This window comes from Festucalex cinctus, chromosome 12 (genome assembly GCF_051991245.1).
Source record: "Festucalex cinctus isolate MCC-2025b chromosome 12, RoL_Fcin_1.0, whole genome shotgun sequence".
Classification (NCBI taxonomy): Eukaryota; Metazoa; Chordata; class Actinopteri; order Syngnathiformes; family Syngnathidae; genus Festucalex; species Festucalex cinctus.
Genome location: NC_135422.1, coordinates 9,921,930 through 9,937,864, shown reverse-complemented (window position 1 = coordinate 9,937,864; position 15,935 = coordinate 9,921,930). Strand labels below are relative to the sequence as shown.

Below are 15,935 nucleotides of genomic sequence, written 5' to 3'. Positions count from 1 at the left end.
TTGCAGACGTCACTTAAGATCAGGTTCGTCCTGAAAGCAGTCAAAAGGAAGGTAGTTGTAGGTGCTGGCTTTGAAATGATTGAGTATAGATTAAAAGAGAGGCATTTTGCAACATTTTGCCAACAATAATGCCAATATCAGGATGAGTTAATTATACAATAGTCAATATATTGGCATAAAGTAATATTCTTGGCACAGTACAATATACAAAAAAAAAAAAAAGCTAACATGTTAAATTGCGTTCATTAACCAATGAAATAAAATGCAAAAATGCACGGAGTAAAGCGTCAGTTGTGAAATCACTTTTCACATTGTGGTCATTTATCAAGGTTGTTGTGACTTAGTTTATTAAAATAAAGTTACGACCATCTGCTCCATTCACCTTTACTGTCAACTGTCAGCTTTGTGAAGCCAAATACGGGGCATAATAAATCATGTTTTCAGCAGTTTTTTTTTTCTTTTTCAAACATCAGCTCAAAATCTTACATTTATTCGTCAATGTAGTGATCATTTAATTAAAAGTAACTCAAAGTTAGTGATAATCCACTCCATTCTGAACGTCGTCATAATTTTTCAATCTTAGTATCTGAAACATGTTCTCAGTAGTTCTGTGAAATTGATCCTTGTATTGTAAAAAAGAAAACACAGTGTTAAAATATTGCATTCCTTCAGTCATCAACACTTGGTTCATTAAAATACAATCACAATGATCTCCTCCACTACTGGCATTGTTGCGTCTGTGTCATTGGTTGACAGTGCAAGGTGGAGGGTATTGAGCTTCACATCACATTAAAAAGTAAAACTAGTTAATTGCGCACATGTTTTGCCATTGGAAAGTGACAGTATCATATTTGATGTTGGCGTCTTGATACCATACCACTCGAGATAACGATGACATCCAAAAATTGGTCCAAGGTTGCCCTGAAAACCCAAAGAGATGCTTCTGAGGGCCGCACTGAAAATGTCAGCCTTGTTGCTTGATGTAGTGCCATTTCAGAACCTTTGCAAATGAGATCTCGGCGGTGTTGATGCCGGGGCCTTGTTCAAATATTGATGCAAACGCCACTCGGGTCTCGTGTTTGTGAAATCGTTCTTTTCAAGATTAGCTCGCGCCGAAACGTGTCAGACACTCTGCGCCTAAAGAAATGTGTGTATAGATGGAACAGTCTGAGGACAAAAGCTGAGTGGGTGTCACCTTTGCACTGCGATAAGATAATATGAAGGGGAGACCAAATCAAACAATGTTAGCGCTGTCACACATCCCCTCGCTGCTAAGGCGTTGCCTGTTTAGTCACACTAGAAACAATATTTAGATTTCACCACAGCTTTGTAAAAGTGTGCACTGGGCCAATCCCGTTCTTTCTCTTTTTTTCCAACCCCCTAAAAGCACTTATATGTCATTATCCATTTACCATAGTCAGGACAAGAACCAAATGTGAAGACCAGGGAAAAGCGCCCACCACCCACCCACACACACACACACACCAACTGAAAACACGGGGCACACGTACAGTGTCGCGCGCGTGCACAGAGGTGCTGCTTTTGTTTTATCTCCCTTATAGCACCTGCTTCAGGCAATCTGCTCCCACTCGTCTCAAATGAATTTTGTCACGGCCTTTCAGATTCTCAGCCGGCAATGTGCTAATGAAAGGAGATGGCGCAATTTGAAGTGACCAGGTAGCAGCCAGCAGTGCACAGCTGAGAGCAACGCAAGGGAGGGGCCCTCTAGATGGGGACACATAGACACGCACACACTCATTCTTGAAACAAAAGACAAGTCAAGCGTCCGCTGATATACCCATTACCCTTCTCATTAATACCCTGTAGACCCTGCGGTGTGTACGCCTGTGCACTTGTGCGTGTGTTTATCTGTTTGTGTTGCTCCAGCACTTATTGGATTGTTTATGACATCCCTAATTGGGCTAATTGAAGATATTCGGATTACCTGTCAACTGCGCGCGTGTGTGTGTCCTGACTCACTATCTGTCTGACAACTCCTGACAAGTGAGGGACCCCGTAGCATCCGTCACGATGGCGCGTTCCCGAGGCCTTAATGGGGACAATAAGGGCCACTCTAATTTTGACATGCACAGCCTTTTGGGTGTGTATCTGTTTTTTAAGTATTGCATTGATTTGGGAGGTGCTCGGCGCAGCTAATGGAGTACCTTGCAGCCATCTGACAAAGCAATGAGAGTCCTAGAAGGGAAGCGATGTCTTTCAGGACTCAGGACATGAAAAGGAAGGTGCTTGAGTGAGAAGAGAAGAGCATTGACATTTGTGTGCTTGTGGCAAGACCTCCATTCAGCTTCTTCTGAAGAGTTACTTTATGTTGTAAATTAGTGCTGAACAATAATTCAAATTCAAATTGACTTGGAAATGTAGTAGAATGCAATTTTCAAATTGCAAAAGCTGCAATTTGGGGTAACATTTTTTTGTGGGGGGTTTAATGTAATGAATGTAGCAAAAATGTTGTTTTTAGATCATATATATATATATATATATATATATATATATATATATATATATATATATATATATATATATATATATATATAATTTTTTTTTTTTTTTTTTTTTTTTACTTGTAAATTAGTGCCAAACAATTATTCAAATTCAAATTGACTTGGCAATGTAGTAAAATGCAATTTTCAAATTGCAAAAGCTGCAATTTGGGGTAACATTTTTTTGTGGGGGGTTTAATGTAATGAATGTAGCAAAAATGTTGTTTTTAGATCATATATATATATATATATATATATATATATATATATATATATATATATATATATATATATATATATATATATATATATATATAATTTTTTTTTTTTTTTTTTTTTACTTGTAAATTAGTGCCAAACAATTATTCAAATTCAAATTGACTTGGCAATGTAGTAAAATGCAATTTTCAAATTGCAAAAGCTGCAATTTGGGGTAACTTTTTTTTTTTTTTTTTTTTTTTGGCGGATGGGTAATGTAGCAAAAATGTTGTTCTTAGGTCATATGATTTTTTATTTTATTTTATTTGACCTTTTTTTACTTTTTTATGTTGTAAATTAGTGCTGAATAATTATTCAAATCCAAATTGACTTGGCGATGTAGTAGAATGCAATTTGCAAAGGCCGCAATTTGGGGTAACAAATTTGGGGGGTCGGTAGGATTTATTTTTGTCCCTATGTAGATTTATTTTTCATTTATTTATATGGTGTTTAGAAAAGTTGAAGGCAAACTTATTTTGTGTATTCATACATACTGTGTTTTTGAAGTGATACAAGGACAGGTACGTATATAACTACTACAAGGAAATATGTTGTTAGGCACCACCACTGGCGATCAACAGGGGTGAAATACAGTCTTATCAAAATTATCTCATTCTATAATTTCCTACAAAATTTTATGTAACTGAGTTTGGACGTACTGTCTAGGAATGCTGCATGCTGGAAATATGAAATTATCTTGTATGGATTTTTTTTTTTACATGGGAAATGCAGTGGGGAAAAAAAAGAGTTTTAAAATGTACACCTTAAATATATGGTCATCCACGGTAGGCCCCAGACACAGTTACAAAATTAACGTAGTGAGATTAATAAAATCATAATTATACTGCATTAGAGGGCGTGTATTGGTAGCAAAGTCAAATCAATAACAAATCCTGAGTATTAGCATCACGCCAAGTGTTGCACAGTCCTATTTTCTGAGGCTTAAGGAATGTGCGTTTGCATATTTTTACCCATGCTTGCCATACCAACACACACATAACACAGTCCTTCCTCTCCTATGTGGGCATTGTGTGGGGCTTTGCAGTGTCATCGCTATGACAGATCAACGCTGTCAGCCCAAGAGATCCCCTGGTTTGTTTGCGCTCCTCCAAAAGGGGTTAAACTGTCAAGTTGACAACTCAGAAGACCCTTAGACTCTAGCTGAGCATCTGTCTTTGACTCTCTTTCTCTTTTGCTACATGACTCCCCCCCTCCCTTTACCACCATCCACCTTCATCCCCAAACGAGTGAAAATCAATACCAGATTGCCTGAGGACCACTGTTTGGTGTGGGCCTGACCCCTCGGTGTCCCCCGCACGGCTGCTTTCATTACATGTAGCCCACTATTTAACTTCTATCCCGATCCCTCGCCTAATTAGTTTCGATAAGCTCTGTCTCTCGCTCGTCGTCGCGTTCTCCCCCCCTCATGCAGTCCCCCCGCGCCCCCCTCCTTTTCTTTGGAACATTGTAAACACACAGACATTCTGCGGCCTTTGAGGGGACTTGTAGAGCTGGGAGTAATAAAGAGACAAATCCCAGCAGGCGACTCTTGAGCTGGGATTATTGTTTTGTTTGCGTAGCAAATTTTTTAAAACTACAACGAAATTAGATTTGCACCCTTAAATTTTGTGAAAACAAAAAGGATGTAACCGCCTTGTACGGACACTGTGGTTGGTCTGTTCTCCTCGAAACACCTTTTGTTGGTTTTTGAGTAAACAGATCAGCCTCCCTGAGGCTGAGATTGAGAATCTTGTGTTGTGCTGCTTTGTGTCTTTCCAACTGATCAATGCAAGTGCTGGGATGGTCACCTTGCCATTCCGTTTATTTGTTTGACTCTGCCAGAGTTCTGTTGTTCCTTCTCCATCTTTTTGCACTTAATACAGAGTGGGTGCAGCAATGCCTACTACTATTTCCATTATATACAGGGTGTCTGTGGATCTTCTGTTTTGAATTTGATTTTTAAAAGCGGTAACTAACCACCAAATTACCCACTGGAATTTCGGGAAAAATACCACATACACAATAACAACATTGCCACTATATTTAGAGCTGTAATAAAAACTGATTTAATTTTTATTTATTTATTTTTTTTATTGCATATTGAATTGTCTTTTATTGGAGAGGTGCAAACCCCATATTATGTCTTTTGAATTTTTTTTAGTCTATAAAGGTGTTCAATATTTATATTATTGAGCAAATATTCTTAAAATGTTCACTCATTGATCTGCTTTACGTAATAAGTGGTCTTAAATTTGACCAAAGTGGCTTTTTAAAAAGTTTAAAATTCACCTTGTTACATTAAAAAAAAAAAAAAAAACTATAGTGTATTGTTTGCCCGGGGTCATTATTTAAATATTTTTTAGATGTACCACCCACAAGTCCAGGTGCCGCCACTGCGCTGGTTGGACCGTCAACTACTCACTGGCCCCAAAGACATGTCAGACCCCCTTCCCTCCTCCACCCCCTGGGGCTAAAATTACCCTCAGGAATGTAAACAGAGTGCAGAGTAAGCACACAGCTTTCCGTGCCAACCCCCAGGCCGTGTCCATCCCCAACCTTGCCCCTCAAACTGGGACAGTTCGGAATCAGAGGCCAAGGCCGACAGCCCCGGGTGGCGTAACCCACTAATAGCCAGTTTGTTTTGCATCGGTCCTCGGTTCAAATCAAAACACAAAATGTATGTATTTCTTCGACCTTCTTTGTATGGACCCCCCCGCCAGACAGATGGGCATTCACACCACTTCATTAGGTGTGTGGGGTAGCTGCAAGCAGTGGAGTCTGGGTGAAGAAGTTTACTAGGCCGGGTGCTGACATGTTGATTTAGTGGCGGTAACACGACTGCACTTCCAAAGGTGCTGACTTGGACGAAAGCCAGGCCTGTTTTAGTTCTCTCTCTCTTTAGCCCTCCCCCCCCCCCCCCCTCTCCCACCCCAGGGACACGTTAGAGGCCATGCTCTAATTTTGGGTAGTGGACGAAGAGGCCAGCAGGCCCTCCACAACAAACATTCACACCTGCTTTACCAGTCCCAAATTTCATGTTAGCCTTCAGTAAAGACCAGAGAAATTCATACTGTGGTTTGCTGGGAATAAAGTGAAATATGTTTCTTCGAGACAGTAGATAACTATAAATTAATTGAAGCCACAAGATGCAATTAACAGGTTCTAACGGTGCAAAAGATTGAAGTAAAATCAGAATGTCCGCAGTTGAGTTATTTCATTTCTATAGATTTATGCCAATAGGGTGTGCCTATGAGTCTCTTAAGGACGGATTTGTAATCGCACAACAACACATTTGGTCAAGCTCTGACTTTGTGGAGTTGACTTATTGGTTTGGTGTATTATGGTGAGGCATTCAACCTCACCGTCACATTCAGTGATGGAAAACTAAATTTCCTCCCAATCCAGTGTTGCCTGTGTCTCATATAGGTGGTTCTAATTTGTTCACAATTGGACAAAATCTTTTGGACGACTTTGGTTTTGAGAGACACACAACATCAGGCAGTTTCGAAGGTCTGCATATGTTCTTCCTTTGATTTGATTTAGAGGATTTGCTGAATTGATAATAAATTGTGGAGGGAATTTGATTAATCAATATTGACTTGCTCGGGGAAGTATAGCAATGCATTGTTCATCAAATTTTTACCCACTCCTTACAAACGGTACGGTTCTATTTTGGTTGTACTATCTTTAACTCTAAATGGTAGTTGTGAAGATGACAAATTTAAAGCTTCACGTTCAACCTTTAACCACATTAAAATGTACCCTTTATTTTTGTATCAAAATGCAGTACACTGTGTTGTGTGGCTGCAAAGACACAGGCTACGTCTTAGGACGAGCTTTTGACATTTTTAAACGGGACATCCAATCTTGAGTGTCTAATTATGTAGCACTTTCGTCTGCTGGACTGTTTATCGAGCGTGATTCGTGTGTTTATGTCCACATCACAGCAATATGTGAACGTATCGGGCACACACCCTGTGACCTGACATATACACACAATATCATCGACGCATGCACGCACTTAACACTCAGCTGGACACATCAGGTTTGCAGGCGCCCGGTCAGCCTGACGCTGCCCTCACAAGGCCAGATAGGGTTACAGTACAAACTGCTGTTGATTAGGGCCACGGCTTCAGCGGGGGAGCATCCTAAATTGAAAACATGTTCGCCGCCAGGGTTAAGGGCAGGATTAGGACCAGGGCAGTGCAGGGACGAGGAGGTGAGGCCCTCCCAAAATGGTTGTCCTTGTGCCTTTCTTCTGACCGCCTGTCCCGAGAGACGGGAGGCAATTATCAGCAAGGGCTGCTGGGGGTTCACAATAACAGGTTAAAGGAGCATGTATCCCCTTGGCACTGCGCTCCTTTCTGTCTGCACATCCGATCCCCACCATGGGGAGCTTCTCTTCTCCATGTCGAGGTTCAGAGACATGCAACACGTCCAATGCCACAGGGACTCTGTGAACAGCTCGTCGAATTAGCGCTATGGCGACTATTCAGCTTCAGAGAAATTCAAATATACGTTTGTTTTTTTAACTGGACATATTAGATATCAGAAGGGCATGTCGGGCCTCTGCAGTGCAGTTATTATTACCCTCTCATCATTGCAGTATCACACTTGTGCAAGATCGCTTATATAGCATTTTAATAATATCAGCATCAGGTGTTAATGAATTCTCACTCAGCGTGTCATAACTGTAGGGATCAAGCCATTTTCATGATGTAGGTGGTGATTAGCCAGGATGCGGAGTCACTGTAAGAGAAGAGAAGAGATCAGGTCGCAGAGATGAGGTCTTGCTAGCATTATAGGTTTAAATGTTGCCGTCTACATATAAGATATTCAATTTTAGTGTGCTTTAATACTAAATTTTAACATATGTAGTAGTAGTCTCTCATGTTAATTTGATGACCGCAATTGTTGTGTTCAGTTTGGACAGCAGCAATGTGAGAATGTAATTTCACTTTAAATGTCATAAATGGACAACTTTCCTGCAGCATGACCGAACAAATGCAGCGTAGTTGAGTGGAGATATTCCACCTTGATTTCAAAGGACAAGTGCTACACAAACACAGTGCAGTTATCTCTGAGGGGCACATTTTGAGTTAAAGTGCATTTATTTTTTTGTAAATGGGTATCTTTGAGCCTAAAATTGTATAGAGTTGTGTTAAAAGATAAAGTAAATATTTATCACTATAGCTAAGATAACTTTTTCAATTATTTTGCCACACACGACCAATCATAACACACCCGTTTTCCAAATAGTTTTTTTTTGTATGACAAAAGTATGTCAAATTTTGGCCTTAACTATGTGCAGTTAAAGGATTTCACAGTTCCAAAATGGACTACAACTCAAATCAAATATCCCCACATAAGTCATTCTATTATAAGATCGCTATGTGCTTATTCACGCCCAAATGTGTGAATTGGGTTATCAGTGAACTGATTGGTAAAGGGTCAGTCAAACTGTGTGCGTGCATGCGTGTGTGAGATAAGAGTTTAAGGTAAGTACGAGAAGGTGACGGAGGTAATGGCAGCTTTGTCAGGCACACTGGGGGGTCAGAGAAAGTGATAATTTGCAATTGCGAGATAAAAAAAAAGGGAGTGTGGGAGTGTGCCTGAGCATCTGTGGGGTTTACAAAGGTCAAAGGTTCATTTAAAAAAATGAAATGAGGGATTCTTATATTCCCAGCTCCAGTGTGGTTTGTGTAATGAATTGTCACCTCTAAAATGAAGCTTTATAGCTAGTATTTATTTGTTAGTATGTCATATTGAAATAGTGTTCTCAGTGTTTTATTAAAGTTGTTATTATTATTATTATTATTATTATTATTATTATTATTATTATTGAAAAATAAACTTTAACGATATAATGCAAATTATATAATAATAATTCTAGGTCAGGTGGAGTATGCCCTGACCCCAGCCAACTAGATAACACTTGGTAATCTTCCTGTATCTGTCTTGGCACTGATAAGTTTCACAGATGAGTATACATTAGTGAAACATGCAATTCCCAGCACCCACACACATCACACCTAACATGCTCACCCATCAGCACAATACACAAACATACCTCCATGTAAAAAAACAAAAAACATTCCCTCCACTTCCAGAAGTGGCTAAGACGAAGCACATCCACCATTCACCTTCTATTTCCATACCGTTGCAACAGAAAACACTAAAGTGTCGAGATATCTTTAGTGAGTTAGGGTTAATTGAATTGCTGGTATTCATACGTTGATATCATTGTCAACATAAATGTGGGGTTATATTTTGATGTTTGTAATGTACACTTAGTTGCACACAGTAGAAATTTGTACATTTTGTTTCCACAATTATTAGCCTCTTTCAAACTGCCTGTAAAAGCCAGCTTTTTTTATTTTTTTTATTTTTTATTTTTTTTTAAATCAATTCCCGTTTCACTATTCTGTATGAACAACACTGACAGGGAGTAGTGGGGATGAAGTAACCCCGCCAACTTTCCAGCTGTAGTTAATACGCTCTTCTCCTGCGCTTTTGTGTTGAAAGCAGAGATGGTTCGAGTCGCCGAAAATTTTACACTAGTAGGAGTACGGTTACGTTGGAACAGGGATGAGCAACTAGCGGCCTGTGGACCACATGTGGACGGAAGCAGATTATATATATGTTTGAATACAATCATATCAACAAGTATTTTCTGCTGTATGCCACTGCAGACACTGGCACTGATGATGTCATAGGTTTCTGTATAAAAACCACTGGCAAATAACTATTTGTAGGTTGTCTGTCTGAAAGAGGCAATTTATTTTTATTTTTTTTTGTGTATTCCTAGATGATGTCTTTTTAGCTTTTAGATGTAAATGAAGATCTTATTGTAGTCAGAAATTATCTTTCTTGAGACCTCTTTTTCAATTTCTTTTTCCACTTTTAAGCTTAAGAAATGCTATTTTTGTGTAAATGGACATCCAAATTGACACAGTTTTACTATACACTATTTTTAACAGCCATGTTCATGTCTGCTGAATCCATAATGACATTCCTCCAATCTTTTTCCACTTTCTCAGCATCCTCCAGCACCTCAATAGCTCTCACCCAGTCAGTTCTCACTGTTATTTTACGGATCTTACTTGCTTTTAAGCCAGCAAAGAAAAGATTTAAGCTATAATGTTTGGCAGCACTTCCTTGTGATCTGATGTATAGATGCTGAAAATAAAGACGCCTTTATTGAGAGGACTCAGGTGGAGGCGCAGGCTGCCAAAATTATTGCTGCAGGATTTGTTTGAAATAACTCTGTGGATGATGTATTGTCAGTGTTATTAAAAAGAGTGTGATCCCATCTTAATGTTGTTGGTGATTCATCAAGCTGCTTGGTATGTTTTGGCCCTGTGTTAGATTTGAAGCTTTTCTTAGCTGAATTTGGCAAATTGAATGAACTTTGGTGTGTCCATCAAACACCTTTTGCTGATACAGTATCAATGTACGAGTGTCAAATACCTTGTCCAAGTGCTTTAGGGCTATTTTGACCTTTTAATAAGTATGTGCATCTCAGTCTTCTCCTCCCTGAGTGTCTAAACAAGCAATGAAAACATGTTTTATTATGTCCTGCTTAGGTCAGCTTGAACATTATTTTATAGAACCTTAAACGTCCAAAATATAATCACAGCGATAAAACCGATGAATGATTGTTGCTCAAACAGGTTGAAAAAGCAGCAAAAATACTTTATAGATAATTGCTATTGTTTGACTACATGCTGCAAAGATGTGGGGTTCTTCTGCTGGTTGCCCCAGTGACGTGGTATCGACTCATGGGCAATGAAATCTACTGTAGCAGACGATTCTGACAATAGCTTAAAACTAAGAAGAGGTTCATATAAGTGGTGAGGAACAAGGGTAACAGAACAAAGTGAATCCTCACTGACAGATTATGTCCAATAATGCGCAAATAACTGTGTGCTGACAAAACTCTGCACTGTGTCATTACTGTCATAATTAATACTTATGGGGTATATGCCACGGAAGAGGCGGGACTGTTTTTGCATATTAGCTTTGTTTCCGGTTCGGTTTGCGACGTGTGGACTGCGTCAAAATACTTGTGCTTCCGACTTTGTGCCCCTCGGTTGTGTGTTCGCAACCCGGACCGGAACAAAACTCATGTGCAAAATCACGGAAGTCGGAAGTCCCGCCTCTTCCGTGGCATATACCCCATTGGAATAGAACAAACAGCCATGGCTCATTTATGCATAGCTAGTGGTGAGTGATATTTGTTTTTTATTTTAGTTCTGTCTTTAAAAATATTCACATGAATGTGGCCAGTAGCATGAAAAAAAAAAAAAAAAAAATTGGGTCCACACATTTTTAAAAATATGAATATTCAGAACATTTTCTGGAAGTGAATTTCTATAGGTTGGCAGTTCTGTGAATACCATTAGTGACCATTGGAGAAAAAAAAAATAAGTTATGTATTATCAACATATTCTGTATATTATCTTGAAATATCACGTTAGATACCAAATGTAAATCTAATCATGACCTTAAAACCAAGGTACCTAACCGTGATTTTTGGAATAGAGTAACAGCCACGATATTTTACCAACGTGTGGAAAGTTGTGCTTTCACTGCTTTTATGTTCAAGCGCTCATTAAGCTCCCATAGTTAGCTGCTTAGCACCTGCTTTATATGTGGACCACCTCATTAACACCAACTTGGAGCACTGCTGGCAGGACAGATCTGCGCCCTGGCCTGTCAAGTACACCCCCCTTCTGGAATTGCAAACAAGTTATGTATAATAGCCAGGTGTTTATTGGAAGATGCAGCGTATATAATCAGCACACATTCACTTACTCATTACTGCACTGCATGCTTCACTCAGCCGCCTCTCACAAGAGGTTAGAAGGGAAACTTCTCAGCCCTTATTAGCATCTGTGGACAAAACCCCTGAAGTGACACCCCCCGAACCCAAACATTTTTGGTGTTTTTGTTGTTGCTATAATTCTCGAATTTTGAGTCTGGTTATCAGCTGATCCTTAAAAGTCTCAACAATTAGAAAGGCAATATTAAGACTTTATTCTTAGGTGGAGGCTCATCATAAATACTCAATTACTTGATTCAGTATTGCACTATTTTAGTTTCAATTTTAGGTATCTGTATGTACCGACATACCAAGGCAAATTTCTTGTTTGAGTCACACATATTCTTGGCACTAAACTCCATTCACCAATGTTTCACCTCAAGACACAACTTCCTCTACAGGACCCAATGTGTAAATATACAATATGTAACAGATGACATGTGACGTCGACATACACATAAAAGTAATTTATTATCATAGAATTCATGAGACAAATGGTCCTCCCCAAACTCCACCTAAAAAAAAAAAAAAAAAAAGCTTGGCAATCATTGAAATACCTTTCAGCATTCTTTGAATAATTGACAAGCAAATAAAAACTGATCCCTTTTGGATCCCGTCACAATGTTTGGAAAGTTAGTCCAAAAGCCTGCCAGATTCTTGTGAGAATAGTCTCTTTCGATATATGCACTCTGTGTTTTTGCAGTACTTCATCTGTGATTCCACACTTTCTGAGTTACAATCTCATCGTGCTGACTTCCAGCTCGGCCGTGGCCCCTGACCACTCCGTTCCCCCCTCAGTGTTGTTGTTTCAATCCCCAGTGTCTGCTTCTTACCTCAACATCCCAGTAGGATTCATTCTGAGCACAATTCAAAGTCCATTTATTTTCCTTCAGCGTATGGAAAGGCCTTGGTGACATGGCTCCCCTGGTGTTGATAATTTTGCGTGTTTCAATTTGTGCTCGCCCTCCCCTTGACAGGCACGGGACGTGATGTATCGTCCTTCGCCGTCTTATCTGTTGATGTACAGTTCTAACCTTTCCCTTCGCTCGCCGCAGCCCCCTTTCCTCGGCGTTCCGTAGACTACCCCTCCATCCCTCCGCACCGTTGGCCTTACGTACAGAACAGCAGCTGAATAAAAAAGAAGAAGCATACCCCCGGTTCAAAAGTCCTCTAATGTAAATGTTTACATTTTGTTTCCATAACATTTCCATATTAAGACCCAGCAGACGTTATTGCCGTCTAGCATGGTAACGGTGGGACTTTAGGGAAATGAGGGGGGGGCTACTTGGTCTGCAGTGTTGAGAGGCTGAGGTATGCGTGTGACATTGCGGTGAACTTGCAGCGTGCATCTGTGTGCTTTCTCCGGGCCTGCTCGCCCATAGATACAGCACCGTAAATCACACACAGTAAAAGTTAGAATGCAGGGATGGGACGCAGGACAGGAGCAAGCATTGCTGTTTGGGCCTCTCAGGGAGGAGATGGGAACGGGGTGGTGTGCTTATACCCTGACATATTTTTAATGCGTCTGTAAGTAGAATACGACCTCAAGGCCTTGTCAATGTGGCACCAGACTGTACACGGATACACAAGCCGTCACATGTGCTGGAACAGTAGGGGTGTTTTTAATATATGCTATTAAAATATGCTGTTGAAGTTGTAAGGTCAACCATGTAGGTGTCTTGTAAGTGCTTATAAATCATAATCATACAAAAGATTCCCAAAGTTGATATTAAAACCACACCGTAGGGAGGGCGTTTGGGAGGCTGTATTTCAACGTGAATTTGGCCCCGGCTGAAGTTTTTATGCACTTTACCTCGGAGCTGAACTTGTGCAGCGCCATGTGGCCCTTTTTGCCCGCTTCCTGTCCGGGTCCCCGGAGGGCTCGCAACGGTGTTAACTGTTGACGGTGTCTGGGACTGCTGCACTGTCAGCGCCCCCAAATCCTGCGTTTTGCGTGGAAGGTGCTCTCGGTTCAGAGTTCAACTGTGACATGTCTTCATGCGTGGCAGCCGGCATTCAAAGAAAAACGTATGATCTCCGTGAGGCTGAGAGAGGTGATTCTTTGGGGTGCAATAAAGCGCTTGAAAGATGATTTAGCGTCCTTTTATTTTAGGTAGCCCTAGACATTCCTGGTGAAGAGCTTCTCCAGTTTGACTGCTTCTGCACTTTTTCCGACCCTCAGGAGTTGTGACAGAGCCCGAGAATTGCGGCGAATATCAAAAGATAGAAGTCGTTCATGTTTAAATAGTCTGAATCTCATTTCTCAGCTGCTTGGAAACTCATTACTGACCGGCACAGCTCACCATTTTTTTTTTTTTTTTTTTGAGGGGGGGGGGGGGGGGGGGGCTTTCAAAGAAAATGTGAATGAAACAGCTGGATTCTGTTGGACTGGCTAACATTAACCGCCACTTGCACCATTTAAGTCTGAGGCTTTGCGCTGAACTCTGCGTGCTCTGCGATATTGCAAAGGCTTCCGATGACAGGTTCCGGAGGCCTTTCTGCTGCTTTGTTATTTCACTTATTATTGTTATTTCCCTGCCATTGTAATGTGATGAAGTGTGTATCACCCTGTTAGAGAGATCTTTATCTTGCAGGACAGCAGGGTTTTTTGTTTCAGTTTTCTGGATGGTGATCAAAGACTGTGTGACCTTATTTCTTACAGATCAGACTCGCTGGTTGTGCATCTTTCTATCTCGTACGACTTAATGATGCCTTTTATCATATTTTCTCTATCATGCTGTCATGACGCAGCTTTTATGACTCACTGCTATTAAAACTCAACTCTTGCTTATTTTTCTTTGTACCTCAGATTTGGACCTGGGCTTGTTATCTACTGGTACGGTTTTATAGGTGAGCTGGACTGCCAGAGAGACCGAGGTATCCTTCTCAAAGACTGCTTCCCTACGGACATCGTGGTCCTCGGACACGCCGCAAAGCAGGACTGATGAGCCAGTCGCGGACAAAAAGTAAGAAAATACATTTGGGTGGTGACGCAAGGAATAAGAGTGGACGGTGACGGAGCAGGAAGGGTAGGAACAGTCACACCGGGGTAGACGCCGAAATCCGGAAGTAATTTAGCTTTCCTGCTTGGAGTCGAAACTTTTGCTACCCTGAACTCCAGCTGACCCTCACTCTCCGTCTGCCACTACCTTCCTGACTCTTGGCTTTTGCTACATAGTGCAAATAGCCACCAAAAGCTCCATCTTGAAGAGGTTCCCGTTCCCGGTTCCTGGTCAACTCCTGTCCCCCGGTTGGCCTCTCTCAAATGACGGCGTGGTGTGATGGAGGACCAGATCTTGGACATAAGGCCCTTCCTTATCACACCCAGAGTCCTGGCCTTTGTCACTCCTTCCTCTTCCGTTCCGTAAGCAGATAAGCGAGGTGCGGTTCTGGGGGGGCTGGTTGGACGCCTGGCTCACACCTGCGTCACTCAGTGCCCTCTCAGTCACTCTCCAAACGGGAGAACAGAATGGCGGCTGATTAAGGCCACGGCCTCACCGTGACCCTTTTTCCTCCCTGCTCCACGTTATCAATTTCCTCTCAAGATTTCTATTAATTCATCTTATGGACTGTTTCTGTGAATGATTTATAAACTGGACATGCTGTCATCTTCCACATCTGTGTTGCAGTGCATCTTAGAAATTGTGAAGTTTATTAAAATGTCATTAATTTTGAAATTCCTTGCTGGTTTTGTGCGACTGGCATTCCAGAACTGAAAGACTTTAAATGACCCAAAGGAAAGTAATGGAAAACATCCCCATATTTGAACCAATGACTGTTTGGCATGTTTTTACTTGACAGACCCCAAATTATCACCAAGTGTCTTTAAAAAATGGGAACTTGTTCAGCAGATCATCTAAAGCGCAGATGTTGGCTAACCATATTTCCTGATATTGCCCAAAGAAGGTTGAAAATGTCTCTGTAAACGTTTTTGCTGAGGATATTTTGCTTCTGTGTGAGTGTTCACAGGTACACAAGAGCACCTGATGTTAATGGAAAGACGTGTGACTGCTTGGCAGCACATCTTTACGACCTCAAATTCTTTTATGAGTGGATACTAATGACAGAAACACAAGTGGAGCCCTGTAAAAACTGAAAAAGATGACCATAAAGTTGACTGATGCCTTTGGACGCAAATACGTCTTGCCTATAGGGCGGTCGTTGTCTTTAGAGGTTTTCTAAAATGACATGAAAGCATGATTAATGTTTGACAATGCTGCCATACAGTTGACACTTTTTTGGGATCTTCAGCTCATTTCATGCGAGCATTGACAAGCAAGCATCAAGTGAACATGTTAAAACATAACTTGAGAGATTTCTTTTCTTTTCTTTTTTTCTCCCCACTACGTGAT

At 40.8% G+C, this 15,935-nt stretch overlaps 1 protein-coding gene across 1 annotated transcript in view; it reads left to right on the top strand.

Moving 5' to 3' along the window:
• LOC144032058 (CDAN1-interacting nuclease 1-like) overlaps positions 1 to 15,260 on the top strand; it is a 62,835-nt gene extending 47,575 nt beyond the window's left edge. The window contains exon 12 of the mRNA XM_077539717.1: positions 14,393 to 15,260. Coding sequence (XP_077395843.1) covers positions 14,393 to 14,528 — 136 coding nt within the window. The 3' untranslated portion in view covers positions 14,529 to 15,260. The remainder of the gene's footprint in view (positions 1 to 14,392) is intronic.
• The last annotated feature ends 675 nt before the right edge of the window (positions 15,261 to 15,935 follow it).